Raw genomic sequence first — 27,640 nt, 5'->3', positions numbered from 1 at the left:
TTCTGATATTTTTCATTGAATTGATCTGCTTTCCAAACACAGGATGATATTATTATAGACCGATTAGATGAACTGCACTTTGGTACCAAATCTGACGTTTTCCTCTGGTTCTAATTTTGTCAGAGTTTGTGTGGTGCTTGAGGCCAAAACTTGACTCAGTCAGACCTCATCTTGCTCGACCTGTTGGCATTGACTGGTCTCCTTTGGTACCAACACAATCTCCTTACTCTGTGACTTGCTCCTTTCCTCTGTTGGAATTAAGGGATCTTATTGTAGAGATATTTAGAATACAGCTCAAAGTACCGGGGTTTTTTTGAGTGTATTACCAGCTCAAGCACTCCCTGTTCTTGCATCTCAACTGCTTGTTGCTGTCTTTCTGCAGCCTCCTTTGTAGCTGTTACGACCCTTTGTGAAGCCATAGAAACTGCAGTAGGTTGGGGAATTGTTCCATCTTAAAAATAACCTTGCAAAGAAAAAATGTAAATACCTTCATTGTAATTCCATGTTTCCAGGCTAGCAGGATTATCATAAAAAAAAGAAATTGCTAGTTACATAATGTTTTCTGAATAAGCTAAGAAGCTTAATGTGATTGATTGTCAATCTTCCAACTTAAGTAACAGTCCTATAGTCCACTTTAGAACATGAAAATCTGCATCAAGCACCTACATACTACCAGTCTTTTTCTATACTGAACTTTAATGCAGTGTTACCTCAGGGTAATATTGACTACTTGTAGACAGTCTAGTATTTATCACAGTTTGGCCGTTATTGAAAGTAACATGCTCAATCAGCAGTGAAGTTTTTCTGTTTGGTGAGCTCTGTGCAGCAGAAAGGTTTGGGAGGGGGAGGGTTGGTTTCTTTTTGCATTTAGCACACAGCTACACGCATCAGTTTGTTGTAATCAGCTGGAAATTTTTTTAGTGCCTGATAGTTCAGACACTGGTTTCAAGCCCTTTGATACAGTTACTGTTTGTAGGGTCTTTTTTAACCATAAACCTCTGGACATTAGGGTTCTCTTGAATGTCTAGAAAAAAAAGTGTAATTTCTGACAGAAATGTCTTTTTTACAGGGACTAAAGCCTACCCAGGAGCAAATATAATTCTTGCCTCACAGCATATAAGAAGTGATAAATGTTGCTGTTACGTGCAATCCATGTGCATTTCTAATTGTCTGTAATACACAATCTCCACTTGTCTGTCATACAGATGAAATCTGTATTACATATTTTGTCTTGTTGTGCTATTCGTACAATATGCTATTTGGGTATATAGTGACTTTCTAGACCATTCTGCTCTTGCCCATCTTGAGAGAATACTATTTTGTAGCTTCCTGGACTCGTAGTATTGTGTGTCCTTCCTTGTACGCTTGCTTTCCAGTGTACTGAGCTTTGATTACTTGATTCAGGATTGTAGTTTTCAAAAAAGAATCACAGTTATGCATCCCCCTTTGAAAAAGATTTTTGGCTGAAAAGATGGGCATTGTAGCTTTGGAAGAGCCACCTTGACACCTTATACAAACTTCCTCAATACCAAAATAAACCTTGGCACTTAGCAGTACCTCTGGAAGTCCTGGGTAGCTGCTGTCTCTCACCGAGTTGTACATAGCAGTTCCAATGCGTTTGCTGGTCTGCAGGACAGGATCTCTCACATGCATTAATCTAACAAGCATGAATTGCTGTTGGGAAACTGTAGCTATTTCAGCATAGTTATTTTAATTCCCCTGTTTAAAAGTGTTTACTGACTTTTTATGTCAACTTTAAATAAACAATATCAGTTTCTAATCAGAGAAGACAAGAGAGTTATACTGCGATAGTAATGTTGCCCCTGGGTGAAACAAATAGCATTAATCTGCAAATACAACAGTGGTGACGCTTGTGTATTCTGTGGTGATAGCCTTCTTGTCTGGACTAATAGGATGAAATATATGAAATATGTGTGTGTCGTCTTCACATCATCAGCTTCATTTTGGTGTAGTTTGTTTTTGTCCAAGTTCTGAGGATATCCTATATTTCGATCAGTTAGGCAAATAGTAGTTTGAAGTTAACTAGTAAATATGTGCTTCCTAAGTCATGCTTTCATATGTTATGTGAAACATCTTAAGACAGTGGATGTCCTGTACACAGCCACTGAGTGAGGAGGCCTGACCAAAGCCTGAGTGCTGTGATAAGGCTGTTTAAGGCATCTTACATTCTTTCTACCTTACATTCCTTTGCATTTATACAGGCAATAAGGGGGGGGGGGGGGCGGGGCTTGTATTTTGTCAGAACATGAGAACAGCTACAGATTTGTGTTGTTTGTTAACTTCTTGTGTATTGTGGCTTTTTAAAGCAGGCTAACCCTTGGATATTTTTAGGAGTGATTCAAGTTGACTGTCAATTACATTTGTCCTTGGATAAGTGCTTGCAGGTATTGCTGCTCTGAGTTACTAATGAATGATTTTCTTTCAATGACCTGGGATTTAATACCTTACTGGTTACTGATTAGGAATGTTTGCCATTGAGTAGATTTTGAAAATCCTTTTAAAAACCATGCACCTGGCTGTGTGCCTGTCTGGTTGCAATAATCAGGAGTAGAGGGACATCTCTGCACCAGATACAGATAAACACACAGTGGGAAATAATTTTCTTAGCAAGGCAGTAATCCTGCAGTTTTAAATCCTAGCAAAGATCAACCAAGGGTTAACTTTTCGAGGTTTTTTTTGTTCAGCTTCAGTTTCCAGTATAAGCTGTAACTTGTACGTTACTTATGAAAGCATTTTTATTTCAGTGACAGCTGATGAGCTATGGAAAGGAGCTTTGGCAGAGACTGGTGTGGGAGTAAAGAAAGGAAGAGGAAAGAGAAGGAAGAAAAAGCTAAGGAAGAATCTCAATAAAGGCCAGGAGATTGGTGAAGGTAGATTCACAAATAAGGGGCTGAAGACTTGTCTTGACCTTTTTGTGTATAGCGTTTCTTGATTTAATAAATTGACAAATTGCTTTTAATTTCCATGGTGTCAGAACTGCTTGAGATATTTTTGTCCTTTAAAGAAAATCCTGATATGATTGTTTAGAGTTATTCTTGGCTTTTAAATATTCGTTCTGTGTCATAAAATGCACTTGAAATATGTGAGAACCTTTGAATTTTATTGCATTTTTCCAGTGTGCAGAGTTTCAGTCCTAACTTGGAATAAAATGTAATTTTCTGTTATGTTTAAGGACGTTCTGGTTTCCTCTGGCCTGGTCTTAATGCTCCTGTGATACAAGGTGGGAGAATCCAGGCAGTTACCCAACGAAAAAAAGAAGAACGAGAGAGAATTCAGTCTGAGATTATTCAGCAGAGAGATACATGGGAGAAGAGAAGAAAAATAAAAGTTAAGAGAGAGGGAGGATGGAGTGGAAATTGTTGGGGAGGTGTCATTCTGGATCCTCCTGACCCAGGTCCCAATGGAGGTAAGAAAACTGAGTATCTATCTTAGTATTACTTACCAGAAAGGCTAAGGGGCTCAGAGAAAGTGATATCCTGACTTTTCCTGTGACTGAAAATTGATTTGATACTTCTCTCTTATATGCACATACATGAAGCAAAGCAGCTAAATCAAAGAACAAGTTCTGTTAACACAAGTGAGATTTGTTAAATCACTGCTTAGTTTAATATAGCTGTTAGACTATTATGTTATAGACTGTATGGTGTTGTATACAGAATACTGTATTATTTCTAGACTGTTACAGGAATCTTCAAGTATAGAAATATTTTTCTGTGTTCAATATCAATTGTCTTGAGTATGAAATATAGCCATATTTTTTTATAGTTTCTTAAAGGATCCTGTGGGATAAATCAGGCTTTTTTTTTCTAGGTCATATAGTGAAATATGGTTAAAGATAATGTAGTTTGAACGTAATTAATATTAAGTTAATAGTTATTAACTTAATAGTTATTAAGTTATTAATTTATATATTTGCTGCCTGATTAAATATTATAGTGAAAGTAGAGTTCCTATACACAGAGTGAAGAGATAACTCTTTTTACAGTGGTGTTATTCAGACCACTAGAAATTCTGTAGTCGCTTTGTTTAACATTTAGAAGCCTAATCCTTTTCAACTAATTAAATATGAAAATGAGTTGTTACTCATATTCAGCTGAGGTTTTTTGTGAAGTACTTAATGATGCTTGGTTGTTTATTGTCCTCTTTCTGTGGGCTTTTGTAGTAAGATGAGCCAAGACAGACAATTGATGTTTTCTAGCGCTGTTATTTCAGGCTTGTTGCAGTCATTCTAAGTGTTAAGCTTGTTCATGTTTTCGGCGCTCTCGTTGTCAAGGAATATGTTCTCCCAATGCAAGCTTGGATCTTGGAACATATGTTGCAGCAAGTCAACACAAGTGGGAAATTACGTGCATGGAATCACAATTATATTGTTGTCTGATCTTCTTGCAATCAGCTTTGCTCCCCGGTCTGGCTGGTGCTTTGTGTATTAATTTCTTTCTGTCTGTGAGGGTTTTCTGGTGGCATTCTATTGGATGTTAATTAAAAGTTCAGACATGCTTTGAACCGAGCCATAAGGTAGTGAGAGCATTGTCTGTCCAGTGTGATCTAGTGCCTTTTTCCTTGTAGACTGAAGTTACACTTGCGTATTTGTAGCTTTCTCCTTTATAAATTCATGCAATCTATTCTCTGTTCCCTTCCAAGGTTTTTCATTCCTATAGCTGGTACTGATGATTTTGTGGCTTCGGTTGCTGTGCTGTCTGAGATAATACTGTTTCCCTCAGGTTTACCTTGTGAATTTAAGGAGAGCTTGCCTGCCAATCTCTTTGAGTATTTTTTTGGTTGTCTTCAATTTTAGGAGCAATTCATTCTATTTTAATATCAGCATAATACTGCAGTATACAAATGACAGACTTCCTATATTTACTTCCCTGTGTTTCATTATATTACCTTGAAAGCAAGTATTCCACAGAAGGCAGTGATGTGACAATGGCCTTGGCAGCCTGTCACTGAATCTTACAACTGAAAAATAGAAGATGTGAGAAATTAATGAATTCTTCCAAATTTCCCATAAGTCAGTGGTGGAATATAGAGAAAGTAAAGAAAATTTCATGATTCTAGTTCCATCCTTTGAACACAAGACTATGTTGTTTTTAAATTCAAATATATTTTCAAGTAGTTTATTCCATTAAAGGATGTGGCAGCTGTTGTAAACAACATTTATGCATGTATGAATTTTACCTTCCAGTGTTTTCCTTGATTTTGCTTTTGACTGATACTAGTGATGTTGATTACATACTGTGATTTTTTTTTTTTTTTTTCTTTAATGCTTCATTCTTTCAGGGGCATCTTCTTACTTCTTACACCTTTACTTATTGTGTTAGCTATAAGCAGAGAAAGAACAGTATTTTTCAGTTGGAAATAAAATTCTTTTTCTTCCAAGTTTACAGTATTGCTATGCAACTGAAGAGGCTTCAGAGAGGGAACAGTGTTGGCATTCATATTCTCTACTGTGAGCTAAAAATCTGCTTCTTGTAGACTAACAGATCTCTAAATTGTGGTGAAATGATCATGTTTATAATCATCTTGGAGGTTATGTGTAAATGATAAAGCAATATTTAATGAAGGAATGAGTCCCTATTTCTTCACCATTATACTGTTTTCAGCTCCCAAGCCTTTCTCCAGAGTCTCATTGTGACTATGCCAAATAAAATAAGTATTAAATACTTTAATTAACACTGGTCTTCATTGTTATACTGAAATGCTCTTGTTCGTGAGAGAAACTGGAAAAACAGGAGGTTGGAAGGATCTTTTATCTATTCTGCTTCTTATACCAAGATGTAGCATTTTACTCCATTGTTTTCAAAGTCGGTAGTTTTTTTCCCACAATCAAGCTGATAATAGGATACTCCTTGTGGAAAGCATATCTGTATTAAATTATAGATTATATAAAATTATAAGTATGCTCTCAGTTGCATAAAAGGAAACAAATATATTTCCAATTTATATTCAGGTGTTTGTGTGCGCATCAGGTTTTGAAGCAGAAAATCGGAGAAAATGGGATCTTTTTGGCAGTATCCATGATTTGCAGCATTTTTTGCCTGTGTCTATAAGATGGATTTTGAAAAATGCTGGTGGAACTGCTGAAAGCCAAGCATAAGGGATTTGCATGCTGACTTTTTTTACAGCATGTCTCAGGGTGAAGGCCTGACTGGGCTGCTGTTTGCACGGTTTTGCGATCTCCATTGGACTTACTGTCTTTGGAGGCAATACATGTAGATGCCCAGAGCTCTCCAATATTTTTGCTCCTTCCTCCCCCACAATGTTGTAAAATGTTTCAAAAACATCTTACTTCTTTGAAATCCCTTCTAATGTCAGAGCAGAAACTTACTAACTTTCTGTGCAGTGAAAAGGATATGTTTGTCACTTAGCGATGAATATATAATGTGTGAAATGTGAATATGTAATGAAACGCTGAACACATCACCACTGTGATGAAAAGACTTGAACACAGCTTTGACATAGAAACCATCTTTATTTTACAATGCAAAACACCTTAACTGTTACTAGACAAAGTAAATGATGCTGTAATTGTCTTTGATTGCAAAGACATTTTTTCAGGCAGAATTTGAAATTGAGAGAGATAAAAAAGAAGTCTGGCTATGTGATTCTTGATTATTTGAAGTGGCTGTTTATTGTTTTGTTTTACACACACACACCTTTTTCTGGAATTTCACTGAAATATGTATCAAGAAACTTGCAGTTTCTTTGGATCCCTGATAATTGTCTAATACAAGTTTCAGAATATTCTGAACAATATTGGATAACAGTTTGGCTATGATGGAAGTGATTTGGTGATTTACTTTTTTATTTTTTAACAATTTGCAGCTTTTGCTCAGTGTATATGAAATTTGGGGTTTATTCACAGTTTTAGAGCAGTATTTAGGGAAGAAGGCACTGCCAGCCAGGGAAAACCCAAACATTTAATTTTCATAACACGCTGTGGATAGTAATTTTTCATGGCATTTCTGCAGTGGGAAAGAATTAGGAAGAATATAAAATATAATTTGACAAAAATGCATCGGTGGAAATGGTGAGTTGCAGTGATTTCCAAAAGAAAGTTTCAGATCTAATTCGGAGAGGATACATAGTAAGATTGTTATCAAAATTTTCAACAGATTCCGAGGATGTCTCAGCTTTTCCATCAGCTTTGCTTTCTGTGTGATATTCAAATAAAACAGTTAAATTTTTATTTCTTGCTTTACTATTTTAAAAAATTATTATTTTTCTTCCTTTGTGCTACTCTGGTTATTTAGATTGCACAGTCTTTGGAGACTGTTTCCATCGTATTTCCCTGCATGTATGGTACTTAAACAGATGAGATATTGATTGTACTTGGAGGTTGGGGTCCGTAATAGAGCACAATGAATCTATTTAACAGTTATCCTCTCATAATTATAACAGGACCTGTGTTGTAATTATAAGAGTAGTATTACACTTTCTGGGAAGTTACAATTTTAACTGGATTTTTTAAAAGCTAGTTTTCCTCACATATGTTGATTTTACTGAAGAAATGAAAAAAACCCTGTGCTTTGTAAATAAGAGCTGTATGCTATTTTTTCACTGACCTTATTCTAAAAGAGACTGACTGAATGAAGTCAAGTAAAAAAACATATTTGGGGTCTTTTAAAAAGGAAGCAACTAATAAAGCTCACTTTAGATACATTTGTTCAAATTATTCTTACCTTTTCTACTTACTGCTGAGATTAATTTATAAATTATTTTTACATAAAAATTGTGTTCTTTTTAAATTATACCATCTACAGGGAGCGGTGCTGATAGGTAAATAATACAAAGAAATGTAATACCCTATTTTTCTCCCTATAGAAACTTATGGAGATTTTGAAACAAGAGTCATTGAGGTAAGCATTACAAATATTTTTAAAGACTTTAAATAATTACCACTATTGTATATTGAACTTGCAGTTATTTAACCAGTCTCTGCTGAGTCAATCTTATAGCAATAGGAATTATTCTGATACTCTGTTTCAACTGCGTGACATAATCTGTCATTCTTTTCACTGGGGCCTTATCTTCTCTGTTGAGCAAATAATACCTAATTCAGAGGCGGTTTTGAGTAACTCCGAGATGGCAAAAGCCTGCGGATAAAGCTTTAATATTTCACAAACAACCATAATAGGGAACCTAGTAACTAGTGTTAGGGTTATTTTTCAGACAAAACTACCAAGTAGGAAGTTTTATAATTCTGCTTGTAAAATACTTTATTCATGAAAGTGTGGGAGCGGTGGCACAGGGCAGAGAGTGGGTGGGACGAAGATCCCATTTGCTGTGTCTCTCAAGTAATAAAATACTCACTTGTCCTAGATGTGTTAAATTATGATATTTATACCTTCTGGGAAAAGTACTCTGACAAAATTTCCCATTCATAGTTCTATATCCACTTTGTTATTATGCTTATTGACAGGATAAGGATGATGGTTATGACTGGACTCATGCAAGTCTTACTTCTGCCCTCATTTCTAAACAGTTTTATTGCATCATCTCACTTTAAAATTATCTGTCAATCAAACCTAGTAATTGACAAAAGATGTCTGTGTTCTGGTATTTTCTTTGTCTCTCTTTTTTTTAGTAAATAAGGTCTAATATGTGCTGTAAATCCTGCTGTCTTTATTTGCAAGTAATAAGGTTGACTCTCACCTGCTTATTTCATGAACTTACTCCTGGCTGGAATCATAGAATTGTCTTTGGTACTCTTGAACGCTGTGACTGTCTGACTAGCACTTCTTAATGGAAGTGTGGGATATTTTAAAGAACAGCATATGTGCAGAAATGCATGCTGCATGCCCTAGGTATTTAATAAAATCAGTGAATTACCTTAGAAAAATTTTGTAGTGGTAAGTTATGATGCTACAGAGATTTAAAAATATTTAATCACTTACATTTCATGATGTCACCTTTTTCAAGCATACAGTAACTTTCCAATGTGTAACTGGTTGTATGCAATCCCTTGGTTCGTGTGAAATGGTATTAGCTGACTACTAAATCCACGTCACTCAAGATATTTGCTGACTTGACAGCAAAACTTCAAGCTAAAGGGTAAGGCCCTTAACACTACCAAAAAAAGTTCCTTAGTGACCCAAATTGTTACTGATATCAACAGAAACACCACTCAGAATGTGGTCAGAGAAGATGCTTATTTCAAATATGATAAAGGTATATTTTGCTTCAAAAGCTAGGAGATCCATCGGTGTTAATTTTTTACTGGTGAAATGTAGCGTTAGTAATGCAGATATGTGGACCCATGTTACTTCTCAATGGAAAAGCCATTACTGAAAAGGCAATTTGCAATTCATTCCACAGCAGACCATTAATAATTAGTGCTATGCACACCTACACTTTCGCAATGTATGTTATGCTTCCTATTTATCTTACTACTTTTTCTTTCATTTCAAATACATTAGTTGCTATGGAAACCGTAGAACTAGTGTAAGCATTGTTGGGGGGAATTATGACTTTGTAAGTAAATTGACTGGTGACTCATTTGCTCCCAGACCAGAATCAGGTGCTGTACAGCATCCAGAAAGGGAGCTGGTCTGGAAGTGAGAACACTTATTTGCTCTCTACCCTTGTATGTTCCCTTCTCTTCTACTTGCAGTGTAATTTTAGGGAGACTTGTGGTAGCAGTGGCCAAGTCATTTCCAATTCTGTCTGTGTCCAGAAGTTGCTTTTTTAGACAACTGACATTTCAAAATCATTTATTTATTTATTTAAACACCTAATGTGTTAAAAGGACTTGATATTTGCCAAAATGATTGATCTGTTAGGAAGCAAAACCCTCTGTGGTGTGGCAAACTGACTACTTCCAGCTTGGGGCATTAGAAAGCCCACAGAGAAGATTTAGCCAAGTTTTTCTTATTCACAAGTATTGATCTTATTGGTGAAAGAGAAGGGATTGGGAGAAATCCAGTGTTACTTGCAGAACTTTTTGATGCTGTGGTGGGTCAAGATAAGGACAGGGAGATCACTCACCAGTTGCTGCTATCCAAGGCAAAAGAGACTCAACTTGGGGAAATTAATTTAATTTATTACCATCAAAATCAGAGCAGGGTAATGAGAAATAAAACCAAATTTTAAAACACCTTCCCCCCACCCCTGCTTTCTTCTTGGGCTCAACTTCAATCTCGATTTCTTCTACCTCCTCCCACCGAGTGGTGCAGGGGGACAGGGAATGGGGGTTGCAGACAGTTCATCACACGTTATCTCTGCTGCTCCTTCCTACTCACACTCTTCCCCTGCTCCAGCGTGGAGTCCCTCCCACCAGACACAGTTCTCCACAAACTCCTCCAACGTGAGTCCTTCCCACAGGCTGCAGTTCTTCACAAACTGCTCCAGCCTGGTTCCCTTCCATGGAGTGCCGTCCTTCAGGAACAGACTGCTCCAGTGTGGGTCCCCCACAGGGTCACAAGTCCTGCCAGCAAACCTGCTCCAGTGTGGGCTCCTCTTGCTCGCTGGGTCCACAGGTTCTGCCAGGAGCCTGCTCCAGCACGGGCTTCCCATGGAGTCACAGCTGCCTTCAGGTACATCCACCTGCTCCAGCGTGGAGCTCCATAGGCTGCAGGGCGACAGCCTGCCTCACTGTGATCTTCACCACAGGCTGCAGGGGCATCTCTGCTCCGGTGCCTAGAGCACCTACTCCCCCTCCTTCACTGACCTTGGTGTCTGCAGGGTTACTCCTCTCACATATTCTCACTCCTCTCTTCCAGCTGCAGTTATGCAGCTGGTTTTTTTCCCTCCTTCTTAAATATGTTATCACAGAGGTGCCACCAGTGTTGCTGATGGGCTCAGCCTTGCCTAGTGGCAGATCCGTCTTGGAGCCATCTGGCATTGGCTCTGTGAGACATGGGGAAAGCTTCTAGCAGCTTCTCACAGAAGCCACCCCTGTAGCCCCCCCACTACCAAAACCTTGTCATGCAAACCCAATACAGGTGGGGTGAGATGTTAGAGCCATGTTTAGCTCCTTCTGCCCTGAAGCCCACCTCACTAGTGTGCAGAGCCCCGCGAAGCAGGAAACTGTCAGTGACTCTTCAGGTCAGCTGCAGGGTGAAGGAAGTCATCCTTGTGGAGCATTGTGCTGAGGTGGCTGTGAGAGAGCACTGCCATTCTGGAAACAGCTGCTGTAAGGTGACTTCCTTTGCATAACTTGGCACCTAGAGTGGAAGAATCTGAGACTCCAGTAACTGCCACTGAACTCTCACAGACCAAATTAATTCATAAGGACTTTTTCTAAAAATTTGAATTGTGCTTTGATAAATTAAATTAAACCTTGTTATACAAATACTGTGGTGCATAAATCAACCCAGTAGCTTTGTATGTAAAGTAATGAGAATCATTGAATCATAGAATATGTTGAGTTGGAAGGGACCCATAGAGGTCGAGTCCAACTCCCTGCTTCTCGCAGGACTACCTAAGAATAAATCATATGAATAAGAGCGTCATCCAGACACTCCTTGAACACTGATAGACTTGGTGCCATGACCGCTTCTGTGGGGATCCTATTCCAGTGACCAACCACCCTCTCAGAGAAGAACCATTTCTTAATGTCCAATCTGAACTTCCTCTGATGCAGCTTCATACCATTTCCTCATGTCCTATCACTGGTCACCAGAGAGAGGAGATCAGCACCTCCTCGTCCACTGCCCCCCTTGAGGAAGGTGTAGACTGTGATGAGGTCACCCCTCAGCTTTCTCTTCTCCAAGCTGAACAGACCAAGTGACCTCAGCGGCTCCTCGGAAGTCTTGTCCTCGAGGCCTTTCACCATCTTGGCCGCCTTCCTCTGGGCACACTCTAATAGTTTGATGTCCTTATATTGAGGCATCCAAAACTGCACACAGTACTCGAGGTGGGGCTGCACCAGTGCAGTGTAGAGTAGGACAATCACCTCCCTCAACTGGCTAGCTATGCTGTGCTTGATGCACCCCAGGACACAGTTGGCCCTTTTGGCTGCCAGGGCACGCTGTTGACTCATCCTCAGCTTGCCATCAAGACAAAGCCCCTGATCTCTTTCTGCAGGGCTGCTCTCCAGCCTCTTGTCTCCCAGTTTCTATGTATAATCAGGATTACACCATCCTAAGTGCAGAATCCATCACTTGCTCATGTTGGTGATGGCCCACCTCTCTAGTCTACCCAGATCTCCCTGTAAAGCCTCTCTACCCTTGAGGGAGTCCACAGCTCCTCTTAATTTAATATCATCAGCAAATTTACTTCATGTACATTCAAATCCTGCATCCAGATCATTTATAAAAACATTAAAGAGCACTGGCTGTAAAATAGAGCCCTGGGGAACCCCACTGGTGGCTGGCCACCAGCCTGATGTAACCCCATTCATGATAACTCTTTGAGCCTGACCCATCAGCCAGTTATTCACCCAGCATATTATGGTCATGTCTAGCTATGTGATGGACATTTTGTGCAGAAGGATACTGTGAGAGACAATATCAAATGCTTTGCTAAAATCCAAAAAAACCCACATCTACTGGCTTCCCTTGGTCAGCTAGATGGGTGACCTTGTTGTAAAAGGAAATGAAGTTAGTTAAACAGGACTTTCCCCTCATGAACCTGTGTTGACTATGACCAGTTGCATAAACTTGTCACCTTAGAACAGTTTCATGTTACTTACGTACAGATGAAATTGCTTCTTAGATTTATGTTCCTTTCAGGATTATCATCAGAACTTTTGTTTGCAATTAATATTTAACTGCTTTATTATTGAAAAACTATACTATTCTAGCTGCTGCTTTGAAAAAGAGACTTCTCATTTCTAACCATGATCTGAGACCCAAGGTATTAACCTGAGTCAGTACACGTTCTATGATAGATTGCATGTCAGGTCTCTTGGCTTAATATGAATGCTGACACCCTTTTAGCACTGTAAAGTAAAATTCCTGTCCATTGAGTTGTTATGCAGTTTTAAATGGGTTAGAAATGACTGTTCATCACTGTACTCTTGTCATTACAGCTTTATTTACCAGACAGGTCTGTGAAACACTGCCTGTATTTTTAGCCAATATTATGTTGTACTTGTGTCCAGACAAGGTATTTGTTCCAAAGTATCTGTGTTTGAGTTTCTATTGAGTTTCACTCACAGTATATCATCTTGTGTTCCACTAACAAAGTTCACTAGTGATGCCCTTTTTGGAAGGGATCATGCTCTCTCTATCCACTGCCAACTGTCATATACTGTTGGAACAGCTGTTTTTCCTTCATGCAGATTCTTTTTAAATCCTTCGTCTGACAAAACTGGCAAGGAATAACATGTTCTTAATTAGTAGGATACACTTGAAAACAGTTATTCTGTCTCAAGATTTTGCACTGTGGTAATAGTAAAATCTCATATTCAGATTTTAATCTCTTTGAGACTGCAACTGTCTTCTGCACTGTGTATCTCTAAGCAAGCTGTAAATGCCAAACATTGATTTTCTTGCCAAACCTTATGTCTGATTGCATTTTTCTTGGAACGTGGACAAACATCTCCCTTTTTGAGACAGGAAAAGTGATCCAGTCCCTTGACAATAAAATCAGAGCTGCTGCCTAAAGAACTGTGAAATTAGTTGTTTACTTGGTTTGGAGAGAAAGGAAAAGTTTGCCCTTTAAATGGGATTGTTAGTCAAAGAGGGAAAGAAGTTGCCATGTCCCAGTCCAGGATGGGACCAAATGTATAGAGCAGAGTCCCTTTATCTGCCAGTTTTGCAAGGTTTGTTACAACACAAGGCTGCACAGGTTTAGGAGTAGGATGTGAGATGTTCAAGAGACTTTAAAGCTACATCGGTATTTAGTTTCCATTGATTTAAAGAAATGCAAACTTAAGAAATTCAAACTTAATAACATCGAAGAGTTATTAAGTGGACATCTTTATTAAAGCACTGGACGCATGGGGGATATCTCCACCTAACATGCATGCCTCGTGTTACCAGCATCTGAATTATATAGAGTACATACATTCATATTCAGTATGATTATTTGCATAGTCTTAAGATTTCCAGGAAATTAGTAACATATTCAAATGTCCTTAACACATGCACTGTTAAATGAGTCGGTGGTCTCCTGGTGGTCTCTGGTGGTGGTTTACGGCACTTAGCCCCCTTAAATTGTCTGTCCTTCAGATGAACTCTTTTCTCATTGGTTCCTTCCACTGTCTTTTGCTTATTTCAACCTTGTGCTGGTTTTTGTCAATTGTGTGTTGAATATTAACCACAGGATAAAAGAAGTCTTCCATGGTACAGTTATCTTACACAATCATTATAGAATAAAATTCTATGGAAACTCAAATTTGATTAATTATGCATGTTAAAAACCTTTTCCTTGTCTTATACCTTTGTTTCAGTCCCCCCTTTTCTAGCACCCTTGCGAATTCTTTCGCAACTCTCTATAATACACCATCATCGCTTGTCCGTCGAGTGAAATATTTTCCTGTTGCGACTTCATGCTTAATCTTATTTTTCCTCCAGGTAGCATAGTCATCCATATTCTTCTGACAACACCACATTGAACATCAAATTATACAACAAGTACACAAAACAAATAGACTTCCAATTAATATAAGCACAAACAATTATCTAATCCATTTAAGATTTGGTAACCAAGAGGTTAATCTGTTCCAGACTTCCTCAAATCCCCAAGAGGTGTCATCTAAAGTCATTCTGTGTAACATCTTAGTCTGTTTCCAAATCTCTTCCAAATCAGTAGATATCCTACCACTTTGATCCACATACATGCAACAGCTAGTGTTTACAACGGTACAGACACCTCCTTGTGTGGCCAGCAGCAGGTCCAATACCATTCAGTTCTGACCTACCACCTGTGACAGGCTAGAAACCTCTTTCTGTAGGGCTTGTATTGCATCTATACTCCTATTTTCTATTATTTCTTTTACCGCCAAAATGTTCACTAAAGTTTGTTCTAATTCACTTACACCAAGCCATGGGAGGAGCCACCTTACAAAACTGTGGTATTTTGTGGGTCTATCTGCAATGGCGTTGTGAGCTCTTGTCTGTCTAAGAAAAGTTCTAATCTATCCCTTCTGTTGATGTAGTTTACTAATTATCGTCACATTGGGGACCAGAGCTCCTAGTGTACATGCTCCTTTCCATCCTAAGGGTAATATTTTCTGGGCAATTCCACCACACAACCCATACCATCCTGTTCCATTGGGAACTGGGAGGCCTGTAAAATTTAGTCTCACCATAATGTGAGCTGCTTTTGACAATTCCAACGATAATTGCTCACTACAGTTTTCAAAATAGCCCACAAATTCTTCACTCCCTGAATTGTATAAACATGGCGAGCCAAAATCCGGTGAAAGTAAAATACTGCTCTCCAGTTCTCAATTCCAACTTACACTGGGGTGCTTTACTAAGTTGGTGTTTCCCTAGAATTTTGGATTGGTCCAACTGATTTGATTAGGAAGTGGTATCCCTATTAAAGGGACTTATTTTTTCAAGTTTTCTGGGATCTGGGTACATTTCTAACAATCACTTTTGTGGAGTATTTGTGTAACACTCTGGGATAGCATTAAATGCGCATTTTGGTCTCAGTGGATCATTTCACAGTTTGGACTCATGGTCATCACATTTACAATAAACACAACATATTTATACACTTTGCCATCTTATTTTTAACTTTAAGGAATCCTGTTGTTCCACCACCCATGGAGGGGAGGCCTTTTTGACTTTTGAATAAGGGATCCATGCTGGTTGCTCTTTAATCTTGATAGCAGTAAAGGTGATTAACAGCACTTAGAAGAGTCTGTTCCATTTCTCGTCCAAGGGTTCACCTTACAAGTAGCGGTTTACTGCATAACTGGCCTTAACAATGTCCTTGTCTCACAAAACTGCTTCCGTCACTGAACAGATTATTTTCGGCGTCCTCCAGTGGTTCTTCCTTTAAGTCAGGTCGACTGGAGTAAACCGCTTCCATTGTCTCCAGACAGTCATGGACCACTGGTTCGGTGACTTCGCCACTGAGAAAAAATGCTGTCATCTCGAGGAAAGTCTGCAATTCTTTTACCATAGTTGGCTTTGGTGTCCAGCAGATGGCTTCCTTTCATTCTGTTCCTAGCTCTTGTCCTCCTTTCAAAATTCTGTATCCAAGATAGGTTACCTGTGTCTGGATCAAGTGGGCTATCTGCTGAGATACTCTGTAACCATTCAGTCCCAGAAAATTCAGCTTTAGTTGTCATAGCAACTAATAAATCATCTACATATTGTAATAATGTCCCATTTGGAGATGCTGGATTCCATCCTTCAAGCTCCCGGGCTAATTGGTTCCCGAAAATTTGGCTATTTTTGAACCCTTGTGGTAACACTGACCAAGTTAACTGGGTTCTTCTTGCAGTATCGGGATTCTCCCATTCAAATGCAAAATTTTCTGGCTCTCTTTGGCAAGTGGTAAACAGAAAAAGGCATCCTTTAGATCCAAAATGGTAAACCAGTTTTGAGTTTCTTTTAATCTAGTCAGTAGCGTATACGGATTCGCCACAACAGGATGTAAGTCCTCAACTACATTATTTATGGCACTTAAGTCTTGCACTAAATGGTAACTTTTCCCGTCTGGCTCTCCACCCCCCACCCCACCCCCCCCCAGCAAGATAGGAGTGTTATATTCAGATTCACATTCTATCAATAACCCGAACTGTAAAAAGTTGTTTATTATCCATTTTATTCCTTCCCTATCTTCCCCTTTTAGGGGATATTGCTTTTCCGTAACAGGTCATGCTCCCTCTTTTGAGTTTAAAAACAACCAATTCTGCAAGAAACAGTTTTCTGTCTTTTTGTTTTTAGCTCTCAATTCCCTGTCATTGTTTGTGTCACCTGTCTTTGGAATGATGGTTAACTGGCTTTTGCTTGAAATTATTTTGCCATTCCTTGGTGAAGTGCTTTCCATGAAGGAATGTTTTATTCAAAAATCATTTTCACCAACATTAGAGAATGTTAGTGTTGTATTTGATGTGATAATAGGAGTCTATCCATTGTCTTAATTGAAATATATGTGGCCAGAGTATGTAAGATTTTGCCAGAATTAAAATAAAATACCCTTTAAATGGCCTTAATAAGTAGTGTATACAGGGTGCAAGACTAAGAACACAGTTAATATAGCTGAAAGCAGCATTCATTTCTTTTAAACTGTGTGCAGGCATAACCTATTGGAAAGTGAGTTACTTTATTTAATTGGGAGAGAGTGATTATGAGAAACATTTCCTTAAACAGAATAGCCTGATTCCCAACAGCTCCTTGTCTGAAAGTTAAAAGAATAATCAGGCAAGTCAGAAGCTGAGTTGACTGACAGCTCCTCTCCAGAAAAGCCTCTGAGGGGTCTCTCCTGTCTTGGTATATGAGCAAATGGGTTTCTTTGTCCTTTATTATCTTCCTGCATTTTGCTGAGACGACCATCAGTTGGGAATCCATCCAGAGGCTTGAATGATTTCTAGATGAATCCTGTGTTTCAAACCACTTGCTTGTTGCCATGGTTTTGAGTATCTCCTGAGACATGGAAAGCATTGATGTTGTATTGTAATGTCAGATCGGATAATCAAAAGTTATGTGTTGGTTTATATATTTTAAAAAATCCTCTGAAGGAGGAAAGAATAAGCTAGTTTACATGTCTGCTGTAATAAGGATAAGCAGCGGATTTAAATAATGAACAAGGGTAATTTACATGTAAAGAATGAGTTGCAAAAGGAAAGCCAAATACTAGAATGGGTTGTCTGGGAGTATTTGGGATGTCTGTCACTGGAGGTTTTTAAAAACAGGTTAGGTAAATCTGTCAAGAGGGGGTGGGGAAGCAAAATTGGTAACCTTCTAGCCCATTTTCCTATGATTCTTTAAGACTTTTCAGTTGCATTTCATTTAATTTGTAGACATCTTTGTGCACTCCACTTAATTATGCTACTTATAGAGTAAAATAATTGAGGTTAGGGCAGATTTACCTTCAAATATATGCACTCAGGTACCAAGGCGTATCCATTTGACACTATCATGAGGTGAAAGTAGATCTGTATTATTCTAAGTATATGTGATGAGAGAGAAGAGGAATGCATTCCTCCCTTGCAGCAGCTGGGAGTAGCATGTAATCTAGCCCATATATATATATATATATATGTATCTGTAGCAGTTGAACCTTTCTTCATAGGGTGCATTTGAGAACAGTGCTGTCCTGTTTGAACTTGTAAAGGGCTCTAGCAAGTGTCCTGCCTGAGTTAAAAATATATTTCCTTCCTTCTCCTCATTTGTAGAGTCCCCTCTCCCCTAAATGTAGTGAATGCTTGCCCTGAAACAACATTATGCAGACATTGTCTCTGCTACTCAGTAGTGCTCTTTTATGGTGACGATGAAGATTCTGAACAAAATCACTTTCCAGTATCTGCTGCACAGACTGATAACATGCTTGCAAGTGAAAAATAATTCATTTTTCATGTTTTTTTGTCAGTCATCTTTAAACTTTTTTTATAGACCTCTCTTTGCCTTGCTGCCCGAGTCATTTTTTTCCTGAATTAAGTCCTCATCTTTTTTTTTTTTTTTTCCTTTTTAATTTTCTAGTGCTCCAGCACTTATACCTTAGAGTAAGATGAGTATTTATAGGATCCCTTCTGTTATCTTGACGGAGCTATTTTATTTTTTGTATATCATCACTATTTATTTTTGTTGTGATTTAACCCCAGCTGGCAGCTAAGCACCACCCAGCCACTTGCTCACTCCCCTCTGATGGCATGGGAGAGAGAATCAGAAGGGAAAAAGTGAGAAAACTCGTGGGTTGAGGTAAAGACAGTTTAATAGGTAAAGCAAAAACCACATGCACAAGCAAAGCAAAACAAGGAATTCATTCACCACTTTGCATGGGCAGGCAGGTGTTCAGCCATCTCCAGAAAAGCAGGACTCCATCACGCATAACAGTTACTTCGGAAGACGAACACCATCACTCTGAATGTCCCCCCCTCTTCCTTCTTCTTCCCCTAGATTTATATGCTGAGCATGACGTCATATGGTCTGGACTATCCCTTTGGTCAGTTGGGGTCAGCTGTCCCAGCTGTGTCCCCTCCGAACTTCTTGGGCCACCCCCAGTCTACTTGCTGGCAGGGTGGTATGAGAAGTGGAAAAGGCCTTGACTCTGTGTAAGCACTGCTCAGCAGTAACTAGAACATCCCTGTATTACCAACACTGTTTTCAGCACAAATCCAAAACACAGCCCCATACTAGCTACTATGAAGAAAATTAACTCTATCCCAGCTAAAACCAGGACAATTTTAAAACTGAATTGCTGTTTAAGATCAACTTTGACTTTTCAGAGTGTTCAACCTAATGTGTGAAGTGGTACTGGTATGCACAAGAATTAATTTAATTAAAGTTAGCTTAATGAGGGGTATCTTTTCCATTAATGAGTGTATTCAGTCTAAATCTTAAAATAACATTTAGCAAAGGAATTGACTTTCACTGGTAGTTCATATTTAATGGTCTATATGTCATGTATATCTAAACAGACATGAATATAAACCTATACAAATAAGTTCAGTATCAAGATTTTTTCTGTTTTCTCAAGTATGTCTAATATATTCTTGTCAGATTTGTCATTTGTGCCTAGAAATGATACAAAATAAAATGAGTAGGAAACTTGCACTTAATGTCACAAGTGGTTTGTTGCAATAGTAAATGGGTTGCAGTCTTCTATAATTTATTGCATATACTAGTGTGCATATGTCTAGACTTCCCCAAAACAGCTTTTAAAGGATGGTATTACTGGAAAAAATGCTGGTGATCAGATGATCATATGTAAGTGGACCATCAGACCCATTTACATACCAAATCCTATTTTAGGGATTATGTTGAGAATGATAGATGCCACAAAAATGAACATTTACGTGAGCATTAATGAAATGTCCTGAATTGCACCATATGCATTCTATGCATTCTTATTTTAACATGCAAAATTAATCCTATTATTCTGAGGTTTGAAACCACATGTGTGCAGTTTCATTTGAGATGCTGAAGAATCAGAAAAGCCTTCTCCTCTGTTTTTTTTAGTTCCTCTTAGATCAGGAGTAGCTGTACACAGTAGATTGTTGTGGTGGGTTTTGGAAAACACAAACAATTTGTTAAAGCTCCTTTAAGTAAATTAGTTTTTTGAGTAGACTGGGCACTCTGGGCTTTCACTCTGATGTAGCAAAGACCTTTTGGACCCCTCAGCTTTTAGCTGTGTCTGTGTTGGAAGGCAACTTGTAATCGTTGAGCTGCATGGGCACCACTCATAAAAGAAGTGATTTTTCTTAATGAGCCCTCCACTTGGCAGTGCTTTCAGTTGACTGAAAGGGCAAATTGCAGAAAAGTGGCTGTTGTTTTGTTACTGTGACATGTCACAACTGACTGTCAGTTTGGATACTACAGGAGATATTTAGTAAAGTTATCCATTCTGTGCTGCATAATCATTTACAGTCAAGCTCATTAGATTAAACAACAAAGTAAGTTGCTGTGCAATGCTTCCATGTGCTGTAGAAATTTGTTTCACTGCTTCATTAAAACTGAATAATAAAAAGCTTTTGGAAGCAGACTGAGGCTCTACTACTATATGAGATTGCCACAAATGTGAACTGCGGAAGAAGAGTGGTTATTGCAGAAAAACAGCAGCAGCAGCACAAATTTCTATATTCAAAGCCAGCAGTGAGCCCAGCATAATTGTCCTATAATTTTATGATAACAAGTTTCGAAATAAACGGATCTTTTGTAGCATTCTTATTTTTAATAGATGGCATACATGATGCTATTTCTGTATGTCTTTTCCATTATCTTTATGTTCATAACAGTACAGGAGATTAAAACAATATTTGCTGGGAAATTATATTTTGCAGCAAGAAACTGAAAGCCATTTTTAAAGGACTGCCTTATGAACAAAGACACAAAAGCCCCTTTCTGTTGTGATTATGCTACTAAAAAGGCTGTGCTCCCTTGCTATAAGAGAGAAATTGTTTATTAAAGTGTTTTCTTGTAACATAGAAACAGAAAAGCTAACTTGATTTTTCCCTACTTGTAGAATAGAGTACAGACAAGCTCAGATTTTTGTGTAAACAAGAGCTAAAGTTGTCACAGAGAAAAAACTAGTTTGAGTGAGTGTTAAGGGACAGCAGCAGGGACTGCATATTGGTTTTGTTTCTGACTTTCCTATAGACTATTGCATTACTTAGAGTAGGTCACTTGGGCTACCTGTTTCTTTCTTACCCTGACAGTCTGAAGGCACATTTCCCATTTTGCTGATATATTACACATAAGAAGAATTTCTGTGAATAGAACTGGTGGTAGTATTTACTGTTGTTTAACATAATGTAATAGTAGTGTTAATTAAAATTTACAGCTATAGTTGACATACGCCATTCTTATTTTAACTGGAAGGCTTCATTTTGTGTATCATCCATCCTCAGATGAATTTTTCTTCTGTTTTTCTCCAACATCAACATAGTAAAAAATGTAGCCTACATGATATGCTGTGTTATGATGGTATTTGCCTTGTAGTACAATGAAAATTAGAAAGTCAGACCTAGTAATCAGTAAGGCCTCAAAGCATATAACATGTTAGTGGCCCTTGGAATCTTTCATGAAGGGAAACTTTCTAAGGGAGAAGATAAAGTTATAAGTAATGCCCTTTGCAAATTGAAGTTGTCCTCTGCCAGCTATGAAAACTGCCTTTTGATCACTTACTATTATGTTCATGCTTTTTTGTTTTCGTTACCTGTTTCTGATAAAGATAGCTTTACTTGAAGAATTTTGTGCAAGCATGGCCCCATTGTAACTGGGTCAGTGCAACCTTTCCAGTGTCAGAATAGTTCCCTTTTTCAGCCAGGTGGTTAGGATATGGTTTTTAAACAAAAAAATTGTTGATTTATGTTTGAGTGTTGAATTGCAGAAAGGTGTAGACTTGCTAAAGAAGTTCAGGTCAGGCAATACACTAAATTTGTACAGAGAAATGGTGCAAAAGGCAGCAACATAAAGTCACTGATACTATCCTTAAAGCAAAAGCTGCTCTCAGCAGATACAAGTACACTGGTGCTTTGGTTTATATACAGAGCTTCATATGTCATGAGCTGGGTACTGTGATGTTGGTATTATCTTTTTTAGTCCTTGAAATACAAAATCATTTGATGTTGCTATTTTAGTTCAGGTTCATCTCTCATTCTTTCTTATGTTGTAGGTAAAACTGTATGTGGACCTTTTTCTTTTGGGTATTTGTGTGGGTATTTGTTTTTTTGTTTTTACTTTCTAAGAGTGTGGGAGGGAGGGAAGAAGAGAGGACAACTTTTTTAACACTTGCATAGTAAAAATAACTAAGTGGTTCTTCCATAGATAGACTCAATCAAAGTAAATTGCATTGAGTGGATAATTGCATGGATATTCTGAAAAGCATATGGGTGGTATTTTCCAGGAATAGGGTTAGTGGTGAACTTTACAGAAAGCCGTTGAGAAGAAATACTTTTGTCAAGGCAGTGTGCAGTAAATTAAGCCAGATCCTAAGCTCTCACCTAAATCTTCTCTCTCTTTTTTTGCATGTTACCTCCAGCAGTCTTCTTTACAGACTTTATCCTTAGTTGAATTGACTTGAGATTGGGTATGCTTCACAGAGTTGTATCATAGTATTGGCAGTACATATCTGAGTCCTGATGTTCCAGGACTTCATGCAAAACCTGTAATTTCTTAAAGCAGTTTCTGTCAAGTGAGCGTGGTCATTCTTCCCCTGTTTTCTTCAGACATTCAGGTGATTCAAGCATGTTTGTTTTGATTGTCTGAGACCTGTTTGGATGCAACATTTACCTCAGTTGTTGTATGGCGCTTTGCAGAAGCAAGACTGAGAGATCAACTGGAAAAAAGCAGCTTTCTCATCAGGGTCTGCACAATTTACATCTGATGTGGGTTGTGCTTCCCCTCTGTGTAAAGTAGTGTTAGTTGTGCTTGTCATGGTCCATTTGGATTGCTCAAGTCTACAGGACAACATACTCTGTAAATTAAACTTTATTTTATGAGCTTACTAGGAAGGAAAACAAGCCACCACATCAAACAGATGCACTCAATCCCCATTGTCTAGTCTAATGTGAATTCACTAGTTCATCACTTAATTCATGAAGTTTTTAACTCAAAAGTTCTCCAATTCATAACCTGTAACTTGCAACTTGTAACTCGTGCATCTGTGAACAAAATGGTTGCCAAACCAGCAGTAAGATCCTCTGTCATGGTGCAGGCATCCACTGTATCACACTGGGACACACGAAAGCCTCAGCAGTCTGGCTTCTGTTGGATCCATTTCAAAATCTTTTTGGGTAAGCTGACATATTTGTATCATCTAGCTTGGAAAGCTTGGAAGTTTGGTCTGTATCATTGCCACAAGTTAGGGGATTCTGAAGAAACTGCCAGATGATCAGTATGCAAGGATGATGGCTGCAGGGGACAGTAAGCTGCAGGTGGCAGTGGCTGCATAATGACCTTTAGACCTTCCTGGTCATCATGTTTACCTACATGTTGCCCTCAATTTGATCTAATGGAGCTGCTCCCAGCATACATCAGGCCTTACCATAAGCTGTGTGTTAGCCAAAATCAGAGGCGGCGTGAACAGGCTATTCCTAACTGGAAAAGATTAGCAGAAGTTTCAAGGTTTATGTTCTTGCAGTTGAATGTCACCTGTACTTATTTAATCATCTGATTCCAACCCTTGGCAAATATCAGTGGGGCAGTAGAGAAGATCGGTTGTGTGGGGACTCTAAATGTGTTCTGGGACTGTTCAGGGATGGTGACACTAGGAACCATTAGGCTTTCTTTAACAAGCCACGGAGAATTGACTTGCCTTAAGAACAGTAGTTTTATGTTGCCATGTGGAAAACAGAGGTAAAGTCAAAAAACCAAAGGTTTGTTGGGTCAAAATGGTATGAAGGACCTTGTCTTAAGTATTTCTAAATGTATTGTCACAGAAGCGCATGCAACTGTAAAGAGTTATCTGTAGGGAATATGAACACAGAAGAGAGTTATAACTGTATGACTCTATAGTCATTTGTTCTGCATCCACTAAAAAATAAATTGTCTAGGTGCAGAAGGGTGTTGTTAATAGAATATAAGGCCATAGTTTCAACTTTCCACAAAGTAGCAAAAACCCCATGAGTACATGTTTGTTTTAAGACCACAGAATTAATCTTATCATAGAATCTTTGGGTTGGAAGGGACCTTTAAAGGTCATTTAGACCAACCTCCTGGCAGTGAGCAGGGACATCTTCAACTAGACCAGGTTGCTCAGAGCCCTGACCAGCCTGACCATCTTTCCACAGATGGGCCATCTACCACCGCCGTGGGCAACCTGTGCCAGTGTTTCACCACCCTCATTATGAAATCTTTCTTCCTTGTATCTGCTAAATCTACCCTCTTTTAGTTTAAAACCATTACCTCTTGTCCTATCGCACAGGCCCTGCTAAAAAGTCCGTCCCCATCTTTCTTATAAGCCTCCTTTAAGTACTAGAAGGCTACAATAAGGTCTCCCCAGAGCCGCCTTCTCTCCAGGCTAAACAACCCCAATTCTCCTCAGCCTTTCTTCATAGGAGAGGTGTTCCATCCCTCTGATCGTTTTTGTGGTCCTTGTCTGGACTCGCTCCAAGACACCTGTGTCTTCCCTGTGCTGAGCGCTCCAGAGCTGGACGCAGGACTCCAGGTGGGGTCTCACCAGAGTGGAGTAGAGGGGCAGAATCACCTCCCTCGACCTGCTGGCCACGCTGCTTTGGATGCAGCCCAGGATATGGTTGGCCTTCTGGGCTACAACCGCACATTGCCAGCTCATGTCCAGCTTTTCATCAACCAGTACTCCTAGATCTTCCCAGCAGGGCTGCTCTCGATTACTTCATCCGCCAGCCTGTATTGATACCGGGGGTTGCCCCGACCCAGGTGCAGGACTCTGCATTTGTCCTTGTTGAACCTCAGGAGGTTCACACGGACCCATTCCTCAAGCTTGTCCAGGTCCCTCTGAATGGCATGCCATCCCTCAGATGTGTCAACCACACCACTCAGCTTGGTGTCATCTGCAAACTTGCTGAGGGTGTACTTGATCCCACTGTCTGTGTCACTGATGAAGATACTAAAGTGTACTGATCCCAATACGGACCCCTGACTTGCTACTTCTGACAAAAAGAGTATTCCTTAATACGCAGTCTAAACCCCTTGTTTCTTTTTATAAGTCATTGGAAATTGTTTTCTAGCTATTATTTTTGCAAACGGTGCAATAAAAAAGGCTTGTGAAAAGGAAATTCTGCATGAAATTACAGTGTCTGAGATCCATTGTTTGACATCTGTGACTGAAAAATTATATGGTGTACAGGGTACTCTCCGAGTAATAATTTACTTCAAATGAGTTGTTAGCTCAGAAGTACTTTTGGGGTATTAGAACTCCTGATTTTGCTTTTAGAACTACAGAGAAGTTTTCTATTCCCTGGCTAATACTGACAGTGTCTTTAGACTTGACAATGAAAATTTCAGACAGTTTTTAAGGCAGCACCTGAAGCAACCTGTCATGGGAAGGAATGAGAAGTCAGAGGTGTGCACTAGAATTTGTTTCTAACATTCTTGGAGTTCTCAAGAGTTTAGGTTTGCCTTTACAGTAGTTTAGGGATGCTACCTTCAACTGGTTCTGTTGATTAAATAATTAAATATTTTTATCTCTTTTACCTGTCAGCTTGTATGGATGAAATAATTGGCATTTGGAACATTCAGAAGCTTTTAAGTGAATTATAATTCGGCATGCTTATGGATCATCCTTAGAAAAGGAAACAAAGCCATTTCAGATGTATTGTGGCTTTGAGCATGCATTATTGTGGGGTTAACCCCAAGGATATGTACTCAGATGTAAGCTATAGTATGAAGCCACATTTAGACACATGGTGTGTTGATAGGACATTTGAGCTATGTTATTTTTCCTAGTGAGTCATAAAAGAGAGAATTTCACACATGTGATGGGAAAACTATCAGCACTAAGCATGGTCTAGACAATAGCTTCTCTGTGCGTTGGGCTTATTACTAATTTGGATGAGAACTGTGCTTGGGATTTATCGCATATCTTTGATGAGTCAGCCTATATGAAAAACATTTCAAGTATCTGGTCAAAAACTTTCATCTGTTTTGCTGACCGAGGAGTAGAGGAGTCCAGATTATTTTCTGTATTGCAGTTTCTCCACTACTGTGTCCATGGGGGATGGATGCACTGTGAACAGTATGGCTGGTTCTAATCTTCGTACTTCTCAGAGGTTATATTCTTCAAGATAAGTACTTTATTTATTCTCAAGATGGAGAGAGTACTGACTCTTACGGTATGTGATAAAAGGCCTGTCTGCCCACACACACAGGAGCGCAGAGGCAATAGCAGGTAGAGGAGCCTGAGTAACACCCTGCCAGCACTCCTTCCAGGGCCATCACAGGAGAGCCATGTGTCTTTCAGTGGCTCATCACACAGACCAGAGGAGCACAAAGACAGGCAGGGGAACCAAACTCAGAGAAAAAGACACCCTGTTTTGTTCCTCCTGGGGCTGTACTGGGATAGCCTCAGCCCCATGGTCCAGGGGTGATGTCTATGAAGATGAGGCTCTCCAGAGCACCCCACAGTCTGAGGGAGGGTTAACTGCCAAGGGGTAGGGGACACATTATGGAATGTAGGGGAAGAGCATTTCAGTATTACACAAGACTTAAGGGATGTCTAAGGCAGGAGCCAAAGGGAGAGCAAAGGAGGGATCTAGGTGATTTGGGGAGGAACAAGTGTGGGAAAACACAGGGATAAGCAGATAGAAAGGGTGGCTTGTATGTAAGCAGGTCTGGTCAGTATGCTTGTCTCGCCATGACCTGTGTCTAATCAGAACCATCTGTCCTGACTTCTTATTAAACTCAATTTCTAACTATTTTCTTGGGCTCAGGATTCATGTTTACTCTGTGTGTATGTGTGTATGGGGGGGTCAAAGTGCCAGCAACTGGAGTACTTGTATTTCCCACTAACGGGCCTTCATGCTGATCAGCCAGAGAAAGGAACAGATTGAGGGTATTTGTGGTATTTGTGTTTGTGTGAGTGCTCTTCATTTCTGTTGGTGTTGATCTGCAGGGCTTGCTGTGTATATATGCATATGTTGTATAGGTGTGCTTATGCCTGTGCTCACTGGGATTGCATTCCCAGCTTTCTTTAAGGGTACATAGTTGGAGAGATCATCTCCTCCTTTAAGGGTGGATTGTTAAGAACCTTTTAAATGTAGTAAGGGAGAAGCCATAAAAAAGAACATACAGAGACAAACCTGACCGACAAACTATAGGGCAGGTGGTAATAAGAGCCAAACCTGGTCAGCCACACTAGTTGCTAAGCGTATGTGGAATGTGAGAATGTTTATTTCATTCAGATTATCTGATAGAGGTCCAGTGAGATACTAAAGAAAAAGGGGAAGCTGCAAGCAAAATATACGGAGGCACAAACCTGACACACAGACAGACATAATGGGGGCAAAGAAGAGAAACCTTGTCGGTCACACTCATTGGTGGGCTATCAGAAAAAGCTGCAGGCAAACCAGTACTTTGCAACTGATAAGGATGCAAACCTGAGGGTCCAGGATGTTGGAGGCGTGTCATTGGAA

General features: G+C 39.2%; 1 protein-coding gene across 1 annotated transcript in view; it reads left to right on the top strand.

Annotated features, from left to right (window-relative positions):
- MRPS5 (mitochondrial ribosomal protein S5) overlaps window positions 1–27,640 on the top strand; it is a gene marked incomplete at both ends in the record, with an annotated part of 74,916 nt that overhangs the window by 19,205 nt on the left and 28,071 nt on the right. Inside the window, 3 exons of the mRNA XM_081997495.1 lie at window positions 2,766–2,891; window positions 3,194–3,427; window positions 7,846–7,880. Coding sequence (XP_081853621.1) covers window positions 2,766–2,891; window positions 3,194–3,427; window positions 7,846–7,880 — 395 coding nt within the window. The remainder of the gene's footprint in view (window positions 1–2,765; window positions 2,892–3,193; window positions 3,428–7,845; window positions 7,881–27,640) is intronic.

The sequence above is a fragment of the Phaethon aethereus genome (assembly GCF_964289735.1).
Source record: "Phaethon aethereus genome assembly, chromosome: 3".
Classification (NCBI taxonomy): Eukaryota; Metazoa; Chordata; class Aves; order Phaethontiformes; family Phaethontidae; genus Phaethon; species Phaethon aethereus.
The sequence above is the reverse complement of the archived record's forward strand: the minus strand, read 5'-3'. Positions and strand labels throughout refer to the sequence as shown.